Consider the following 21,707-nt stretch of genomic DNA (forward strand, 5'->3'; position numbering starts at 1 on the left):
TTTTTCAGAAGTGGTTTGCCATCTGTCCTGGAGCTGAGAGAAAGGAACTGGCCCAAGATCACCCAGCTGGCTTTGTGCCTGAGGCAGGAGTCGAACTCACGGTCCCCCAGTTTCTAGTCCAAAGCATTAACAAATACACCACACTGGCTCTGATTGCATATTATTTCAAATTAAATGTTATAGTTAGAGAAAACATTAGGTTAGGTCAGGCTCAAGTACAGAATAGTATGGATTCATTAACTAGTTTGATGCAATACATACTTGGCACTGGTGTGGCAGGTATTGTTACACTTATCATCTCTGATTTCTGGGAAGAGAAAAAAAATGTTTTTGTTAGTCAATATTCTACAGTCCAAAACTGACATCTTCTCCTTCCTCCCCTTTATTTTGTTGAGCTGAAATATATGTGTAGAGCTCACCTATATGCACAGATTTTCTTGGACTGTATTACATTAGAACTGAGGTGGGTTTAAATGTTTCTTCTGTTACCTTCCCACCAAAGGTGGTCCCAATTTTTCTACTTGCATTTTTTACGTGCTTTCGAACTGCTAGGTTGGCAGAAGCTGGGACAAGTAACAGGAGCTCACCCAATTACGCGGCACTAGGGATTTGAACTGCTGAACTGCCGACCTTTCGATTGACAAGCTCAGCGTCTTAGCCACTAAGCCACTGCGTCTCGTGTTACTCTGGTATCCGGGTCCAAATGCCACCTTTTTGCTGTTAGAAGTAAGCTCACTCTGTCTAGAATTTACTAACAAAAACAGCACCTTTCTCCATGTACATGTTCCTTTTCTAAGCAAAATCTCAAAACAAAACCCAGGAGATACAGCATAGGAGACACAGGAGAACAAAGAAACAAATTCATGATGTTTCTTTTGAACCCTCCCTAGATGTTTTCCTCTTTACAAGCAGAGCTAAGAACAGGGTTCTCAGCCTATCTTTCTGACTCAAATGCCTTATTATTGTAAATTTAAGTTGTTAGACCAGCTACTTTCTGTTGATGGAATGTAAGAGGCCTATTTTGTCCTTGATCTTCAGCAGCAAAACATTGTTCTGACCCAGCCTTCATAAGTAATGATAAGCTGCTTACTCATGAGTAAAACGAACCCCTTTTCCAAACAGGGCTTTAGTGTTTTATTCACGTGAATAAAAAAATGTAATTAGTCCCAACAAACCTGGCTCTGGCCAAGGAATCTGAATTGCTTGCTGTATACTAGAAAACCAATGGTTGTCTGTGACAACTGGCCACTCTCAAACTCCTACTATTTGTTTCCTAGCCAGGGTGGGGCTGGCTAGCATCTACATGTGCTTTTCCCTGAGAGCCAGCTTATTGCTTTCCTTTGCTCTCCTCTCCTTTCATCTCTATGCATATGCACATTGGTTCCTCCCCCTCACTCAGCTCAGGCCCTGAAGACAGCTGCCTCTCCACCTGGGGGAGGATGGAAGGTCCCGGCTCTGCCTCTGATGCTGTTTCCTTATCAGAGTCTTCCAAAGGCTCTGAAGCTGGCCCAGGTTCTCCCTCCACCTCCTCTTTGTCTGACTCTGCAGCTATTTCTGCTGGCAGCCGATGGGCCACAACAAACATGTGTGGCTGGGTCCTGCATATTATACAGCTAATGAACTCTCTTTGAAAGAGAGGCTTGGCCAGAGCTGCTGATGACACCATTACTACTTTTAACTCTGAAATAGGAGGCAGCAATCCACTTACCTCTGTCACATTTGATACCTCTCCAACCAACATTACATTCACAGGTCCCGTCTCCTTTAATACCACTGTTGCACCTCCCATTGATGCAGGCACATTCTAAACACAAAGGGGTGATTTTAATTCCAAATAGCTCATAAAACAGTAGTAACAACTAGCATACCATCAGTTCACCTTTACTCTCTTCAAGGCTTTTGTGATTCAATTTACTGAAATATTTTATCATCTTTTAAATGTTTTAAAATCAAATATTAAATTTTAAATATTTTAATATTAAATTTTAAATATTAAATATTTTAAAATTAAATAATTAAAATATTTTAAAAAATATTTTAAAAATATTTTAACATCCTCCTTGATGATGACGTAAAACTATTCAACACCACCGACAATGCTGCTGCCCTACAAAGCGACCTTGACTATATGTCAGAATGGTCAAAGAATTGGCAATTCCAAATCTCAACCAACAAATGCTCTGTCTTACACATTGGGAAAAGAAATCAGAACATCAAATACAAGCTGGGTGGATACAACCTCGTAGATGACCCTCACTCTGTCAAGGACTTTGGAGTATTCATCTCAAATGTTCTAAGTGCCAGAGCTCACTGCAGCAACATTGCCAAAAAGGCATTAAGAGTTGTCAACCTAATCTTGTGAAGCTTCTTCTCCGGTAACATTGTACTGCAAACTAGGGCATACAAAACCTTTGCTAGACCAATTCTTGAATACAGATCGTCTGCCTGGAATCCTCACCGTATATCCGACATTAATACAATTGAGTGAGTCCAGAGGTATTTTATGAGAAGAGTACTCCACTTCTCTGCTCATAACAAAATACCTTATGCCACCAGGCTTGAAATTTTGGGCTTGGACAACCTAGAAGTAAATCGTCTTATCTAAGTGTAGTACACAAAATTATCTGTTACAACGTCCTACTTGTCAATGACTACTTCAGCTTCAACCGCAATAATACACGAGCACACAATAGATACAAACTCAAGGTAAACCGCTCCAAACTCGATTGCAGAAAATATGACTTCAGCAACAGAGTGGTCAATGCCTGGAATGCACTACCTGACTCTGTTGTTACACCCTCAAAACCCCATAACTTTAACCTTAAACTGTCTACTGTTGACCTCACCCCATTCCTACAATGTTTCCCCAAAAATAAGATCCTGTCTTATATTTTTTTGAACCCTGAAATAAGCGCTTGGCCTTTTTGCCATGTGCTCAAAAGCCCGATTGGGCTTATTATTAGGGGATGTCTTACTTTGGGGAAAACAGGGTAAGAGGTCTGTAAGGGGCATGCATAAGCACACCAGCATGCCTACCAACCCTGTCCTACTGTCCCCATTTATTCGTACCCATTTCCTGTGTTCATATCCATGTTTATACTTATTCCTGTTATCTCATACATATTTGACAAACTAACAAACTAAATAAATAAATAAAATGATAATTTATGTCTGTTTTGCAGTTGCATCAGTTATACCTTCATCTACATTCATTAAAAAATGCCTAAGCTATAATGTTACAAGCGTAGCACACATAACCTGGTGTGAATAATGGTGCTGTTTCTTTTTTTTCAAAGCCTGAGCCCTGAAGTGAAGTCTGAAGAATCATAGCTGGTTGCCTTGTGGAAATCACTGAGATCTAACAAGCTATTTTACATACAGTTGATCAACGTCTAATACAAATGGCAGAGTGGATCTTCATATTTGTTGAATGATTGTTGATTCATTTGTCAAAGGACCCTTCCATGTGTACAACAGATAGATACAAAAAGAAGTATCTATTTACCAAATGAAAACAATAGATGCAGTTGGGAAGCATATGGGCCATGAACAATACCATTATTCAGAAATATGAATTGCGATGAAAAATAAAGTAGGAAAATAAAGTTGTAGTTCTAATGTTGTTATTTTTGACTGTGTCAAAGAGAGTCAGAAGTTGGTGCTTTTCCATATTTTTTTTCTTTGTATTTTATACTTTGATAATTAAAAAGTTTTAATTGAAAAAATAAAATAAAATAGGAAAATGTAAAACATTAGAACATAACATTAAGCAAAAGTTTGATAAAATGTTTGATTATTCACTGATAGCACTTCAGCCACTTGGATGCATATGAATCCTACTAAATTGCACTCCAAGGAAATCCCTCTGGAATTCAATATGATCCACAGGAAACAAAAGTGAAAAGATTGGGGTAGCATAATTTGTTATATCTGTGACTATAACAGTACTTGACAATTACTTGGAAACTTAGCAAAGTAAATGGTTCTGAAACCAGAAGTACCTTGGTCACAGTTTGTGCCATATTTGCCTTCAGAACATCGCTCACAGGCCACACCATCGAATCCTGTTTCACACTCGCAAGACCCAGTGCCATTGATGCCATCCAAGCAAAATCCATTGCCAAAACATGTTTTCCCAGATAATCCTGGACAAGGCTCACACTGTGGGCCATAAAAGCCTGCACAACATTCTCTGGTCTAAAAAGAAATAAAGACTTTAGGGCTACCACAATTGGGATCCTTAGAAAGGAAGAAAACCAGAGAGTAAGGATGGAATTCTTGAGCTGGTTGTCAACAGCACAGAGATAACTTTTGGGACATAATTTTATTATTAGACATAATAACCCGATCACATTCTTCACCCATTGTGCTGCATCATTGTTTATTTTAGGCTTTCCCCCCCTTGAATAACCAAGAATGTGTTGTAGTTATACAACACGTGTTGCAAACCGCAATAAATAAACATGCTAAGTCAGTGTTGCTAAATAATCTTTTGGAGTAGTTTCCAAAAATTTATCTGTACATAAAACAGTCTTAAAATCTGAACTATTCCTTTTAGACAGAAGCTGAACCTTTTATTGTTATGGTTCAATGCACAGTCGTCTAGATGTTCGGACTGGATTTGGCATTTTTATCGACCTATCAAATCCTCCCTTTGGATTAAGTATCACAGGCCCCGAGCAATGTAAAAATCTAACCCTCTTTCCCATGGTATTGTATCATTAGTATGCTTACAATTCTACTCTTAGTACATTTTGACTGGCATCCAATACGCGTCGATATTTCATACATGGAGACATAACGGCAGATCCCCTTCTTGCCTGGCTGTATGAAAGAATAACCATTTTTTAGTGAAAAAGATTGAATAAGACGTATGTGAAATACTGCAAAAAGCTTTTCTAAATTTCACGTAGTATTTTACCTATACTTCAAATAATGTAATATTTTAAAAAATAAAACAACTCTATTGGCTTTCATCTGAACTCCAAACTGAGGCCGAGACCTGCTGTGATTAAATTTCTTAAATCAACTATTCATGATAATATTTTAGTTTTCTTTACAAGTAAGTTCTTTAGAATTTTAAGCAACAAAGAATGCTGATTTTTTTCCTGATCAGATAATCCAAAATGATAAAACAGCTGAATCAGGCATTTCTTGGGCTACTTCTTTCTCCTCCTCCTCTTTTTTCCACAATAGCGACCCTGTAAGATTAAGTGTTTTTTCTGGAGAGATCAGTCTATCAGGGCAACCTGGTCTACCCAATTATGGGATGGAGCATATTACTTCAGCTTTTGCCTTTCAGCCCCAATCCAGGAGCCTTCGCAGGCAGTCGCAACAAACTATTTTTTTAAAAAAACATAAATTTAACACAACCCTGTAAAATGAGTTGGGCCGAGAGAGAATGACTAGTCCAAAGTCACCAGCTGGCTTCCATGCCTAGGTTGGGACTAGAACTTGAAATTGCTACCAATGTGCCTTCCATTGAGAATCTGTATAATGCACGAATCAAAAAGAGGGCTGTGAAAATATCTACAGACCCCTCACATCCTGGACATAAATTGTTTCAACTTCTACCTTCAAAACGACGCTATAGGGCATTGCACACCAGAACAACTAGACACAAGGACAGTTTTTTCCCAAATGCCATCACTCTGCTTAACAACTAATTCCCACAACACTGTCAAATAATTTACTAAGAATGTATTACTATTATTCATCTCTTCCTTACTAGTATCTATCTCTTTCCACTTATTACTATATAATACTATGCTTGTATCTTTCAATTTATATTGTTTTTATTTGTTTCCTAGTATGATTTGATAGTTTATTAGTAACCTTGACTATCACTAATTGTTGTATCTTTTTATTCTTGATGAATGTATTTTATTCTCCTTATGTACACTGAGAGCATATATACACCAAAGACGAATTCCTTATGTGTCCAATCACACTTGGCCAATAAAGAATTCTATTCTATTCTATTCTATTCTATTCTATTCTATTCTATTCTATTCTATTCTATTCTATTCTATTCTATTCTATTCTATTCTATTCTATTCTCTCTTGGTTTCTAGGCCAGTGCGTTAATCACTGCACCGCACTAGCACTCACCTACTGCTCCCTATTTCTAGCAATTTCATTCTCAAATACTTACAATTTTTACACTTCCAGTAGGGCAGCTAGATATCTGTGAGCAGGGTACACACTTTCCCTTAAAAAGAAAACACACATTTGCCAAATGGTAGATCCAGAAATCATTTCTGTATTGCCAGATAAGCATAAGAGATCTTACATATTCAGAGAAGCTTTAATTATTTCCTCGATTAATTTGCTTTCCTTATCTTTCTTACAATTATTCCCCAAGATGACTTTGCTCTGTGGTTTGAATATAAATTGCATTCCCATTTCATTTCTTTTGTGTCTCTTATTTTGGCATCTGCTGCTCAAACAAAAATAAAATCAGTGGAGGAAAGATGATACTTGAGAGTCACAGGGAAAAACTGTGATACTGGCCCAAGCACTTCCTTTCAATCTTGATCCATAATAGATTGTTGTGAGGCTGTACAAGAGGGAATGATAAATGATGTCCTGAACATCTTGCAAAATGAACAGTGTGAGATGGAAAATCTGGGAGTCCTGACAGGCAAATAGATAGACTTGAGTTTGCTATGGTGGGAGTCCCCAACCTGTAGCCCATGACCTCCTATGGGTGATATGTTTCCTCCTCAATCTCAGGTCCTCTGCCAGAGGCCTGGGAGCTTGAAGGTTCTGTATATTATCTTAGCTGTACTGCACTCTTCTGGACAGAAAACTCTGATGCTTTTCCTGAGATCTGTTGGAGCCATTCCCCCAAGTGTTAATTAACCACTGGTTAACCCACAATTAACCACTGGAATGTCTTGCTTTCAGAAGTTATGGTTGCTCCATCACTGGAAGCTTTTAAAAAGAGACTGGACAGTCACTAGTCTGGAATTGTATAGGCTCTCCTGCTTGAGTAGGGAGTTGGATTAGAAGATCTCCAAGGTCCCTTCCAACTCTGTTATTCTGTTATTGTTATATGTATCTATTACAGAAACTAGATAAAACCATTTTAATAGAAAGTTCTGGATTGCTTGTGTTAGACAGCTGTGCTATTATAATGCTAATTGCAATATATGTCATTAATATTTAGTACAAGCCAAGAATCATTACATTTTAAGTATATATTGATTGGTATTTTTTTCAGTACACATTAATTAAAAATGCAATGCATGTTCAGAAGCACACAACTTACATTTACAATCACAGTATCATTAATATCACATCTGTTCTTTACAATTTCCATTACACTTCCCAGTCCATGGATTATTCCTTTATCTGTTGCAACATTTGCGTAATTTATAGGTGCCTCATTTATGTAGAGCTGTGCACAAAATGTTAACACATGTGAGAGACATTGCTTATAAAAATATAGCTTGTATAACATTTACTCCCCTCCCCATTTTATTCAGCCAATATGTTTAATAAAGGACCAAACTGCATTCTAAAACCTTGATCTGAAAGTCTCCAGTTGCAAAATTTACATCTTATTCAAACCATTGTATATCTCTAAGAGCAGATTTTATTTATTTCTGATCTTATGACTAAACTGCATATGATTAAACCATGAAAATAAAACTTGGTTATCATTGTGCAGCTGGTTCTCTGAACAGCATCATCCATGGGCGGGATAAGGAGAATCAGACTGTTGTAAGAAGAGTTGCAACGCAAGACTCACACCTTTTCTAAGTATATTCTGAAGGTGACAATGGTCTCCTAGCAAAGCATGTGTTGTAATATCACAACATTTTTTTCATTTTTTTTCATCATCAAAGTAGTAAGATCTTATGGATGCTGCTGTCTCTTTTAAAAATCTAGTCTTTAGAGTAGATCTCTGGAACTGATTACTAATAATCACGCTGGGTAGAATGATGGGCTTATATTTCATCATGTCTGGAAAGCAACAGACATGGAAGGTTTGATTTTGACTGTTTGGGCAAAAAAAAAAATTACTATCCCACTTCAAAAATACAGTCTTGGAATAAGCAACAAAGAGACATTAAAGAGATAACTCCTAGTTAAAGCCAAAGATTAATGTTGATTCATTTGTTCTCAATCCTACTTTCTGAGTTCTCCCTCAAATCCAGCACTTAATGCACACATTTAATGTTTACATCTGATGAGTTGCCTCATTAACTGAGAGCACAAATACATTTATATTAGGACATCCTCTTGGGGAGTTTAGCTTAAAATCCTGCTTACTGAAACCAATGGGATTTTTCTGACACAGTCAATTAAGCCAATGTAAATCTTTTCTAAAAGCAGATGTTAGATAAATAAATTACAGCAAATGCCATGATAATGAATACTGGCTTCACCTGACCATCATGACTGAAGAATCCTACTCTGAAGGACAATCCAAGCATGGTTGTCTTGAACATCCCAATATGCAGGTCATTTTTCAAGAGCTTCTCTCCCAGGATAATATGATACCGGATCTGATCTTCATCCTGTGGTTTCCGGGAATAGTGATTGTTGAATACTTTAGCAGGGTGTCAAATGTCCAATTTTTCTAATAAAAAGTTGGTTGTCAACAGCCAGAAGATGTTATTACTAATTACCTTTTGACTGGATGTAAGGATTTTAATTTAAAAAGAGAGCAGGCTTATGGTGTCATGATAGAGAGATCATAATTTACAACATGAACACACTTTCTGGATTATCTGCTAAATAGGATTTATAATTTTTTAAATTACAAGCCCCTATTTAAAGACTCCAATGAATAAAACGTGCAGATCATAGATTATATTAATTATATCTCTAGCAGGAACTTTCTGAAAAAAAAAAAGCCTATTCGGAATTTAAATATGTACAAAACATAAATGCCAGATCCTATTCATAGGCTTACAATTTCTTCCATACTTGCTTCCCACTATATTTGGCAGAGTGACAACAATAGGGTAAAAAGCTCTTTTGCCCTTTTATCAGAAAAACTGTAGAAGGGAAACGATTAAGAGGTTTTTCCTCATCTGTATGATTTTTCCTCTAGAAGGCAGACTCTACATTTCTTTTGGATTTAAATAGAAACAGGACTTGCATTTGATTCTAAGGCCTCCTGTGTTCTGTCTTCATTTTTATTCAGATACACTGAGTTTGAGAGTAGTGGGTCCACAATGGTGTAATCAAAGGTCCATCTATTTTTATATAAAGGTAAAGGTAAAGGTTCCCCTCGCGCATATATGCTAGTTGTTCCCGACTCTAGGGGGCGGTGCTCATCTCCGTTTCAAAGCTGAAGAGCCAGTGCTGTCCGAAGATGTCTCCGTGGTCATGTGGCCGGCATGACTAAATGCCAAAGGCGCACGGAACACTGTTACTTTCCCACCAAAGGTGGTCCCTATTTTTCTACTTGCATTTTTTACTTGCTTTCAAACTGCTAGGTTGGTAGAAGCTGGGACAAGTAACAGGAGCTCACCCCATTACGCGGCACTAGGGATTCGAACCACTGAACTGCCGACCTTTTGATTGATAAGCTCAGCATCTTAGCCATTGAGCCACCGCGTCCCTTTTATATAGGTGTCACATAAAAAACAGATACGAGTTTTGACAGCATTGTTGTGGCCACCATCTTGATCTTTTTTTTAACCATACACTGTGGAGGCCCCTAATGTATTAATTTACTATTTGCTCATTCATATTTTATAAAAGCAAAGAGGAAGTTACTTTTAGAAGAATAAGTGATTTGGTTAATAATCACAAACTCAGTTATCACTTTGTTGCACTGCTCCTGGTTTTTTTTTTTAGTTAACATTTTTATTGAGTTATAACAGGGCTGACAAACTCATGGCCTGTGGGCTGGATATGTCATGCGCTGGCCACGCCCATGCCTGGTTTAGAGAAGTGGGGAAAAAGTCACAATATGCCACATGATGCTGCTGTGATGATGCGAGTTGGACACCCCTAAGTTATAAGATAAAATAAGATACAAAATACAAAAGAAAATAGGAAAACAATGGGGAAGAAGGGTGGTGGTGGGAAGGGGAAGAAGAGTGAGGAAAGATTAGGAAAAAGAAAAAGAAGCATTGACTTCCAACTCTCACTGCTGCAGTAAAATAAGGCATTAATATCAAATCACAACTTTTTTTTAATAATATAAACTAGCCATTTCTATAATGCTCCTGGCTTGTTTTATTGAATGGTGACAGATTTCTCTGTTCAATCACCATCTATTCTGGATTTTGAATACCTCCTTTAATTCTATTTATCTATCTTAACATCCTCTTATAATTTATTCATGAATCAATTCATTTGGGTTCATTCTGATACAGAATTTCGGCAATCCAGAAATAGAAAAGAACGAAGTGATCTACCTCTTCTGGCAAATTAATAACAACATGCTTGTTGGCTGCAGAAAGGTGCCTTGTCATGCTAATTTTATTTGGGCCCAATATCAAAGAGTCAAAGACAAATTAGAGATCATGACAGATAGTCCTTGACTGATGACCACAATCAAGCCCAAAATTTATGTTGCTAAATGAGACAGTTGTTAAGTGAATTTTGCCCCATTTTATGAACTTTCTTGCCAGAGTTGTTAAGTGATTCACTGCAGTTAAGGGAATAACATGGATGTTGAATAAATCTGGCTTCTCCATTGACTTTGCTTGTCAGAAGGTCGCAAAAGATGATCACATGATCACATGGTTCAAAAATATGAACCAGTTGCCAAACATCCAAATTTTGATCATGTGACCACGGGGATGTTGCAACAGTTTGTAAGTATGAAAAACAGTCATAAGTCACATTTTTTTCAGTGCCCTTGTAACTTTGGACAGTATTAAACCAATGGTTATAAGTCGAAGACTACCTGTATGGAGTTCCAAAGCAAAGCCATAGTTCAGTTAGTCAGTCAGTTTAGATAGGCAGGGTTAATGCATCTCACCTGGACACTGCTTAGTTAGAATCACAGAATCTCAGAGATTCTTATGCCAGAATGTTCACCAGTACTGCCATGATTTCACTTTTGCTCTGAGCCATCGGACAGTTAACAAATAAATCTCAGTTACATATATTTTCTTAAGGAAAGTCTTGGGAGTTAATACCTACTAGAGATGCTGACTGTTTTTCTTTCAGATAACTTTCAATGGCGTTATTACTTGGAGCGAAAACCGAGTACTCACGAGCAGCTTCGATTGCATTTGCCAGGTTGTAGTGCTGTTATGGAAAAACAAATGCAAAATTATGAAACAAGTTTGTTTGTTTAATACATGGTAATTTGAATAAGAACCTGAGGATTTACAATGATATAGTTCTTGAAAATGGAGTAGTCTGGCATCTGTTCTAAGCGAGGAAGCAGTTTTGGCAAAGAGCCACTTAGTCCTCTGAGAGGTGCCAGAACCTGCAAACACAAAAACACACAAGGTCAGATTCAGACAATTCATTTTGCTGCAGTAGGGTCCAACCTATCAAATAATATAGGAAAAGAAATAATGTATATTCGGTATATATTTGTCATTCAAGAGATTTTTTTAAAAAATATTCTGAATTTAGCAAAATGAAAGTGCTGCTATGGATAAAAATTGTCCCTTGATTTCCAGACAGAGAAGGACAAAGGTTCACTTCATCCCAAAACAGAACAGTTTTGTACAAATGCCAAATTCCTAACAAAATGGGTTGGGTAATAATAGGCATGAACTTTGGTCAAAGAATATCATGATTTTAACATAGTATTTTACATGGTTTACTAAAGTTCTGCTAGTGGAAGGGGGAAAATAAATCACAGTTCACAATCAGGCAGTACTAAATTAGAAGTAAAAATATTACCAAACATTATAGCAAATAGGGCCGAGCTGAGGATTTTGTACAGTATCTGGATGATAAAATAACACAGATTCGGGAAGACTTGGCCGCCGACTGGGTTAGTTCAGATGAGATGACTGAGGCAGGCCTTGAGAGTGTTATCTGGGAGGAGTTCGATCCTGTGGCTCCCGAGGACGTGGACAGGATCTTGGGACGACTGAACGCAACCACATGTTTATTGGACCCGTGTCCCTCCTGGTTGGTGTTGGCTTCCCGGGAGGCTACACGAGGCTGGCTCCAGGGGATTATTAACGCTTCTTTGAGCGAGGGTGTCCTGCCGGCCGCCTTGAAAGAGGCGGTGGTGAGGCCTCTCCTCAAGAAGCCATCCCTGGATCCGGCTATTTTGGCTAACTATCGTCCAGTCTCCAACCTTCGCTTTATTGCGAAGGTTGTTGAGAGTGTGGTGGCGCGACAGCTTCCCCAGTACCTGGATGAAGCTGTCTATCTGGATCCGCTCCAGTTCGGCTTCAGACCTGGGTACAGCACGGAAACGGCATTGGTCGCGTTGGTGGATGATCTCTGGAGGACCCGGGATAGGGGTTATTCCTCTATCCTGGTCCTATTAGACCTCTCAGCGGCTTTTGATACCATCGACCATGGTATCATGTTGCGCCGGCTGGAGGGACTGGGAGTGGGGGCCACCGTTCTGCGGTGGTTCTCCTCCTATCTCTCCGACCAGTCGCAATCTGTGTTGATAGGGGGGCAGTGGTCGACCCCAAGGTGCCTTGTTTGTGGGGTGCCGCAAGGGTCGGTCCTCTCGCCCCTCCTGTTCAACATTTATGTGAAGCCGCTGGGTGAGATCATCCGTGGTTTTGGGGTGGAGTTCCATCAGTACGCTGATGATACTCAGCTGTACATTTCCACCCCAGACCATCCCAATGATGCCTTGGAAGTGATGTCCCAGTGCCTGGAGGCCGTGCGGGTCTGGATGGGGAGAAACAGGCTTCGACTCAACCCTTCCAAGACCGAGTGGCTGTGGTTGCCGGCGTCCCGGTATAGCCAGCTGATGCCATCGCTGGTTATTGGGGGCGAATCATTGGCCCCCACAGAGAGGGCCCGCAACTTGGGTGTCCTCCTGGATGCGCGGCTGTCTTTAGAAGGGCATATGACAGCCGTGGCCAGGGGGGCTTTTTGTCAGGTTCGCCTGATACGCCAGTTGCGCCCCTTTCTGGACCGGGACTCCCTACGCATGGTCACTCAAGCACTCGTCACTTCTCGTCTGGACTATTGTAACGCTCTCTACATGGGGCTCCCCTTGGGGTACACCCGGAGGCTCCAACTGGTGCAGAATGCGGCTGCGCGGGGGATTATGGGAGCGACGGGGCGCTCCCATGTGACTCCTCTCCTGCGCGAGCTGCATTGGCTTCCGGTGGACTTCCGGGTGCGCTTCAAGGTGTTGGTGATCACCTTTAAAGCGCTCCATGGCTTAGGGCCAGGGTACTTACGGGACCGCCTTCTGCCACCAATAGCCTCCCACTGGCCGGTTCGCTCCCACAGAGAGGGCCTCCTCAGGGTGCCGTCGGCCAGACAATGCCGGCTGACGACCCCGAGGAGGAGAGCCTTCTCTGTGGTGGCACCTACCCTATGGAACAATCTACCCCCAGAGATACGAGTGATCTCCGACCTCCGGATTTTTCGTCGGGCCCTAAAAACTTATTTTTTCAGCTAGCCGGTCTGTCCTGATTTTAGGGTTAGTTTTAAAAATTTTAATATTTATTTTAATTGACAAGTTTTAAATTATGGGCCAAATTTATAAATTATTTTAACTTTATTTTTTAACTGTGATGTTTGTATAGATGTTTTTTATCTGGCTGTTCACCGCCCTGAGTCCGAAAGGAGAAGGGCGGTATAGAAATTCGAATAAATAAATAAATAAATAAATAAAAACTACAGAATGTTCTCCCAGTTGGAAGGACAAAATAACTTGGGGGCATTTAAGAAAAAAAATATTGATAATACCTTATCTATTATATGAATAATCCCATTTGTGGCTGCGATATCACCAGATACTATGTTAGCACCATCAATTAAAACATTCTGAAAAAGAGAGGACAAAAGTGGCTTATTTAAGATGCATATAATTTGCTGAATTTCTAGTAAAGAATGACTAAATATAAACTATCTTTTTCCAAGGGTACTCTAGTCCAGACTTTTGTTAGCAAACTGTCATGCCTCCATCGGAGCCTGAATCTCCGGGGGAAGACAAGCTGGAACCTGAGCTGACAGAGATTGAGGGGGCAACTTTGTTGTCTTTGGAAGAAAATGGGGAAGGCCAGGGCCTTTCAGGATTAGGACAGCTTCTAGACAGGTAGGAACAGGAGCAGGATGAACATGAGAGACAGAGCTCAGGCGAGGATCAAGGACCATCCCCTCCTGATCCAAGAGCTCGGAAAGTGGAGAGAAGGTGTGAACAGCGCAGACTGAGCAGGCTGCTTGGGAGAAGAGTGTCCCATCCATCTTTACAAGGCACACCTGGGAATGACACTTAAGGAGATGCTGTGGGGAGAGGCATTTGTCGGGAACAAATGCTGAATTCCTGAAGTGTTGAGTGCTGACATTTGAACTTTCCAAGAGTCCTTGCATTCTTTCTGGTGTTCTGGACTAATTACCTGGATCTTTTGCTTCCTGAACTCCTTACTTTGCCCTGCTGGATTTATTGCTGTGCAGCCCTGGTGTACCCAGTGCTGGGCTGGACTAATTGCAATCAGAGGCTGCTTGAGGTTTGTGTGGGGGTTAGTTATCACTCTGCTCTGGGACTTGCCAGAAACCTGGCAGCATTTGGGGAAATTTGGAGCAATAAAGGGGCTCCACAGTTTGAACTGCCAGTTGTTTGTGTTATTTCTGTGCCATGCCCTGGGTCATCACACAAACTCTGCTTAACATTTGCAGTTCGAGATTAGGGAAAGTAAATGTGAATAAACAATGGAGAGAAGAAGGTGACAAATGTACAAAATATTGTAAATGAAGAAAATTAAAAATAAAGGGATGATAAAGATAATGATAATAAAGGATGGGAAAAATGGGGAATGTATATAGTAGAAAGTAAGAGGAATGAAACTGATATATAAAAAGAAACACATATTATGTGTTTGTGTTTTGTATGTTGTGTTGTGTTGTTGTGGTAAAACCAATAAAAATTGAAAAAAACACTTGCAGTTCCCTCTGGGTGCAATCCAACTATCCCAAAGGTGCTTTTTTCAAAAGGCAACTGACTTTTTCTCTTGAACTAAAGAAGCTTCTTGGATGAGAAGCAAAACATTTTCAAAGGAAAAAAAAAAACCAAGAAAGCCCAATTGCCTTTTTAAAAAAAGCATATTTGGGACATGACATGGATGATTGAGAATCTCTGTAGACATTTAGCTGTACAATTGAAATATTCTCTTCTATTTGCAATTTTCCATTTTAAGCCATTTGTTCCTTTTATAGATTAATGGTAAAAATTCTGCAAATTTTGCTGCCATTTAATTGTCATCTTGGTTTTTGCATCCAGGATCTGGCAACCCAAATTCTCTAATATATTAACGTTAACCCTAGATGTATGGAACGAAACCACTCTTCATCCTTTCTCACCTGAGATTACAAGATTGGGCCTGTTGGTAACATGTACTTTGAGTTACTCAATGTAACACTCATCTGTGGTTTTCAACAGGAGGAAAAAGTACAAAAAATAATAATTATCTTTTGGGGAAAACCAGTTTCAGCTCTGTCATACTATGATCTCAATGTCACATTTCAGCCTGCAGAAGATTTCTCATTTTGGCTCTTTGGAAAAACATGTTTAAATTCCAGAGAACACAAGTTCAGTGTATCTTTTCTTAGCACATATGTGATGAATACTCTAAAGTGATGGGTTGTAGCATAATGTCCAACGTACCCCGTTTCTTTCAGACAATGTTAGGAAGTTGTCCTGCAATGTCCTTGCAAATCCATTAGACTGTGACAGAGTTTGGAGATCCTCAATTCTGTATGTTCCATTTAATATGTGATGCCTAATGGGAGAAAGCATATTTAAATGATGTAAAGTATTGATTTGCTTATAGAATCCAAAACTGTTAGTGTGGGACCAATTCACAGTTTACAACAGCACTAATCAAACCATAATCATCTCCAGCATATAAATATCTGTAAATATGTTCATCTACCTAGGTGGTAAAGTCTTTTCTGTAAATGGGGCCCCCTACTATGTAGTTCCTTGCCATAAATGATTTCACAAGCATATGGAAGGTAAGTAGTTGATTCCACTATTATATTTTCAAGTAAACATTCACATCTTTTCTGTGCAATGCCAGATCTTTTTTGATTTCACCTTCTTGATCATGCTTTGTTCTTTTCATTTTATTTCATTTAGTTTTGTTTTTCCAGTTGCTATGGTATTTATATCCTACCATAAGTTTCTTTCATTGTTAATATTTAATTGTTATGCCACACTGAATCTTGATTTTTCTCTCTGAGATCTCAAAGCAACGTGTATGGGGAAGTCTTTTCTCTTGAACCCCCACAAAAACAATCCTGTGAGGGAGCTTTGGGTGACATCAAGGGGGATCTTGACGGACTTGAATACTGGGCCCTATCTAATAAAATGCAATTCAATAGTGACAAAAGTAATGTTTTACATTTAGGCAAGAAAACCCATACATATATAGAATAGGTAGCATCTGTTTACTGTGAGAGGAGTCCTAGTAGATAACCATTTAAGTATAAATCAGCAGTGTGCTACAGCTTCCAAAAGAGACAATGCAGTCCTCGGGTATATCAACAGAGATTTGAATCAAGATCTGAGGTGTCAGTATTGCTTTATACTGCTTTGGTAAGACCACACTTGGAATACTGCATCCAATTTTGGTCACCACCATATAAAAAAAGATGCCAAGATTCTAGAAAAAGTGCAAAAATGGTGATTAGGGGCTAAGGGCTAAAACATACAATGAACAGTTGCAGGAACTGGGTATGTCTAGTCTAACAAAGAGAAGGAGTAGGGGTGACATGATAGCAGTCTTCCAATATTTGAGGGGCTGTCACAGAAAAGAGAGGTCAACCTTTTCTCCAAAGCACCTGAGGGCAGGACAAGAAATAATGGATTGAAACTTATCAAGAGGAGATCCAATTTAGAACCAAGGAAAAATTTCGTAACAGTGAGAACAATTAACCAATGAAACTGCTTGCTTCAGAAGTTGTGGATGCTCCATCACTGGAGGCTTTTAAGAAGAGGCTGGACAGCCATTTGTGTGGAATGGTATAGGTCAGTGGTGGCTAAGCGGGGAGTGTGGAGGGGTCACACGCATACGTGCCCATATACATAATTCAATGTGTCCCGGGCTGTTTCCAGCCTCTGGGGGGGTGGGGAAGGCTGTTTTCGCCCTCCCCAGGCTCCAGAAAGCCTCTGGAGCCTGGGGAGGGCAAAAAAACAGGCCTTCCTCACTCCCCCAGAGGCCCTCTGGAGGCTGAAAACAGCCTGTTTCCCGACTTCCAGTGGGCGCAAAAGGTCTGAAAATCAGGTGGCCAGTGTGCGCATTCGCACTGCAGCTGAACTAGAGCAATGCTCACGTGCCCACCGATATGGCTCTGCGTGCTACTTGTGGTTAAAGGGAATCTTGAAACTGGATCTTAATCCAGCACTTTGTTGTTTGATGCCAGCAAGCTAATAAATGAACTGAATGTTCATTTATGAATAATGAATGTTCAGGGAAACATAGAAAGAGACATCTGAGCTGTTAAAATATGGGTTGCTTCTCAGCTGCTGTCCTACTGCATCACCGAATCACCAAGAGGCTTGAAAGCATACCTCTGATATAAAAAGACAAAAAACAAATTAAGTGGCACAAGGCATTCATAGCAACATAACTCCTCCCAGAACCAGAACCTTCTAAATCTGAAGTAAATATAGTAGTTATCTCCCCACTCACCCAGGGGAGAAAAACAAATACAGTTTTGCTAATGTTATGAAATTGAATTTTGGGTTCAAATACAATGAAAAAAAAAAGAAAAGGGTTTTTTTTTGGCTTGACCTTCAGGATTCCTAATCATTTCATGAACCTGTAGATTTCATGGTAAGAATTCAAAATTGTTTTTTTTCCTGACTTTTCAGTTTAGTCTCTTGCTGAAGGATATTCTGATGGTTTTGCATTCCAATATTTCACATTCCAATATTAAAGATTGGTAAAGATCAACAGATGATGCCACCTCTTGTGATAAATCTTTAGATGCTGACCACAGGTGATGCCTAAATCCTTTAATAGCAATAGCAATAGCACTTAGACTTATATACAGCTTCACAGGGCTTTACAGCTCTCTAACTAAGCGGTTTACAGAGTCAGCATATTGCCCCCAACAATCTGGGTCCTCATTTTACCAACCTCAGAAGAATGGAAGGCTGAGTCAACCTTGAGCCAGTGAGATTTAAATTGCTAAATTTGCAGTCAGCCGGCAGTCAGCAGAAATAGCCTGCAGTACTGCACTCTAACCACTGCGCCACCTCGGCTCTTTAAATTAAATTAAATTCACATGAAATTTACATTAAATTAAATTCTTTACATCAGGATGTAAACAAAGGTTTAAGACCTAAAAAGTATTTTAGAACTATTTTCTTAGGTATGTCACAACTTTTCACCTTCAGCTCCTCTTTTGCTAATGTACAACTTGAGTGATGACCTTGCAGACAAATGTGTTATAAAAATTAAGATCTCTGTACAGTATAAAGGAATTTCAAACTATATATATGAAATAAACAGAACAATAATTATGACCAAAATACTTTAACATACTTGGTTAGGAACAGAATGTTATTTTGGGATGTCCAAAAAGCAGATGTATATTGATCCAAGTTTTGAATAGCTTGGAGAGAAGGTGCAAGGATGGTTATATTGCTCCTATCTGTCAGCAGAGTTCTTATTGCAGCTGTCTGGAGGCACAGAATAAAATGCATTGTTATTACTAACTGATTTTTTTCCCCTACAGGCCAGGAGGATTCCAATTTTTTAAAATTATTATGCAGTAGTAAGATAAAAAGGAAAGGACTTCAAAACTACAACAGCAGTTGAATGTTGAGAATTCTAAAAAGCAATGAGACCTTTTTAGAAGCAAAGTATCAATGTCAAGCAGTTGAGGTTGTTTTTACAATAATTTTGATTATTATATTTAATTTTATTAAATGTCGGAAAACCTTACATCTTGACAAGTGATTATATCATCTTTGGAAGAGAGATAATGTATTGTAAAAACTATTAGTCAAATTGCCACTAAGATTGCAAACTCCTATAGGAAATAGAGTCATTGAACTCAAGGAGATTTACATACATAACAGGTTTGCACCATCAGTCCCTTTCTTAGTAGTTTTGAAGAGTTACTCACATTAAACCATTCATTAAAGCCAGCTGTGCCAGACAGAGAAGTCAATTCCTGAACAGGGGAAAAAATAAATTACTATTAGCAGTTATTATTATCATTATTCAGTGATGTACTTGGTATGCATAAAGGTTTATAACAAATGGCTTCCTGATGCTTTGGTAGAATCTTCCTTTGTACATACAGTTGAGTTCAATTCAGGAAACATCTGGATCACTAAAATCCTAAGGTCTAAGAAAGAATTCCTCCCCCCCACAAGAACTATTTCTTACCTAGAGCTGTGGTATTCTCTGGATGGCTTTATAGGCACTCACTCATATAGCTCACTCATTCCTGTATCTGTATAGACATTATTGACACATTCTAGAACTCAACTGCATTTCGGTAGACACATTGCACATGCCTGAAAAGACCCCCATTATTTACCTCAGTTCCTGCAACAAGCAAATTTTTAGTATATGACTGCCTGTAAATGGTTGATGAGTGACCCATCAGTCTACTCATTGAGTAAATATCTGAATAGTCAGATATTTACTTGAAAAACACAGTTACAGGTTCTTCAAAATTTTTGGTTTCTACAAAACATTGGTTGATGTGTAACAATATGTCACTTATTGTTGAAAAAGCAGGTATTATAATGGTGCATCTAATAGCAGGGCCACGTCTATATGCATCCACACAATAATGACAGAGAAAGCTCAACAGATAAGATCACATGTACATGACACAGTGCAAAACTCCAAACTTCTATAGTTGGAGTGACCATTTCCTTCACTGAGTGCAGCTCTAATGTTAGAGATAAAAGAAGCTTTAATAATTGTGGACTTCAATTCCCAGAATTCCTCAGCCAGCAAAGCTGGCTGAGGAATTGTGGGAGTTGAAGTCTACAAGTCTTAAAGTTGCCAAGATTGGAGACCCCTGCTCTATGCCATAATTTGCAATGACTGATGATCTGAATGATGAAATGCTACCTGAAGCATGGAAAGGAGATCTAGAATGTGGGGCAGGTGATATCAAAAGCTTATTATTTGTTGCAGTGTTGGCAGATTTTAGTGATACGTCTTGTTATTACTGGGTATGGGACGAAATTTTAAAGAAATGTTCTCATAAGGAAATGCCCATGGGAGAATTGGTACTGTGGCAGGTCTCTGTACTGATGCTCTCGTAAAGGGCATTCTTCAATTTTGCAAATAAATCTGTAGCTGGTTGATCTTGAGTCATGACTATAAAAAAATATGAGAGATATGGGACTCTAATTGTTATACATAATTCACTCCTCGTGGATAATTGAGGCAATCCACCAATATATTCTTGGTATAATAAAAGTTTATAGGGAGTAATAAAAACACCAAGCATATGCTACCCTGTTTTCCCCAAAATAAGACATCCCCTGATAATAATCCCAATTGGGCTTTTGAGCGCATGGCAATAAGGCCAAGCGCTCATTTCAGGGTTCAAAAAAATATAAGAAAGGGTCTTATTTTCGGGAAAACATGGTAGTTATATGCAATAGTGTTGAATACCTAATCTGATCCTATTTATTCAAATAAGAATAACAACTAGGTGGGAACATATAGTTGAAAAAGTAGTAGAAAATGAACAGGTTAAAATATTGTAGGATTTCCAAATACAAACGGATAAAGTCTTGCTGCGTAATACACCAGATGTAATTTTGAAAAGAAGAAAGTATGAATAATTGATGTGGGAATAGTAGAATACAGACAAAGATTTGGAGAAGATCACAAAGTATCAAGTTCTGAAAATTGAATTAGAAAGACTCTTTGTGGACACACGCGCAGTCACCAGTTGCTCTTCCAGGTTCCAGCGTGTGCAAGCTCCAGTTTCGGCACTCGGTGCTGAAAAGATTAACCATCACTGGACTAGGTCATAAACCGGTTGGTGAGCCCAGTGGTTATTGGCACACTAGGTGCCATACCAAAAAACCTTGAATGGTACTTAGAAAATCTGTACATTGACCACATTGCCATCTTTCAACAGTAAAAGGCCATACTGCCTGGATCTGCATATATACTATGATCTATTAGTACGTCCTATGTTCTTAGGAAGAATTCCATGTGAATGAAGGCCAACACCAGCTAAAGAATTGGCAGCTGTGATTTCATGTGTTGTATATGTAATCATCATCATCATAGTCATCATCTCTAAATATGTGGAACCCCACTTGAATGCTATCAGTATTGACAAAATACTTGTCAGTCAATTGCAAAAGGCAACTTTACTTGGAACAACTTACATCTTGCAATGATACCTTTAACACTATCATACAACAATCTATCTGTCCCAGTTCCATGGGAAGGACTGGCCAAATGCAGTCTAAACAGCTTCTTGACTGTGTGATGGACAATAACAACAATTTTAACCTAAGACTGTCTACTGTTGACCTCACCCCATTCCTAAGAGCTCTGTAAGGGGCGTGCATAAGAGCACCAGAGTGCCTACTGTCCCTGTCCTAATGTTTCCTCTACTTGTACCTA

The 21,707-nt window shown here is 39.1% G+C and overlaps 1 protein-coding gene across 1 annotated transcript in view; it reads right to left on the reverse strand.

The window, feature by feature from the left end:
• Positions 1-21,707, reverse strand: part of STAB2 (stabilin 2) — a 104,215-nt gene that overhangs the window by 36,202 nt on the left and 46,306 nt on the right. The window contains exons 28-40 of the mRNA XM_070946614.1: positions 19,219-19,266; positions 18,633-18,769; positions 15,746-15,860; positions 13,831-13,908; positions 11,312-11,410; positions 11,119-11,226; positions 8,397-8,528; positions 7,274-7,402; positions 6,155-6,211; positions 4,735-4,824; positions 4,002-4,197; positions 1,709-1,804; positions 262-307 (exon numbers count right to left, since the gene is read on the reverse strand). Coding sequence (XP_070802715.1) covers positions 262-307; positions 1,709-1,804; positions 4,002-4,197; positions 4,735-4,824; positions 6,155-6,211; positions 7,274-7,402; positions 8,397-8,528; positions 11,119-11,226; positions 11,312-11,410; positions 13,831-13,908; positions 15,746-15,860; positions 18,633-18,769; positions 19,219-19,266 — 1,331 coding nt within the window. The remainder of the gene's footprint in view (positions 1-261; positions 308-1,708; positions 1,805-4,001; positions 4,198-4,734; positions 4,825-6,154; positions 6,212-7,273; positions 7,403-8,396; positions 8,529-11,118; positions 11,227-11,311; positions 11,411-13,830; positions 13,909-15,745; positions 15,861-18,632; positions 18,770-19,218; positions 19,267-21,707) is intronic.

The sequence above is a fragment of the Pituophis catenifer genome, unplaced genomic scaffold, assembly GCF_029215685.1.
Source record: "Pituophis catenifer annectens isolate HBS135680 unplaced genomic scaffold, rPitCat1.0.hap2 SCAF_7, whole genome shotgun sequence".
Classification (NCBI taxonomy): domain Eukaryota; kingdom Metazoa; phylum Chordata; class Lepidosauria; order Squamata; family Colubridae; genus Pituophis; species Pituophis catenifer.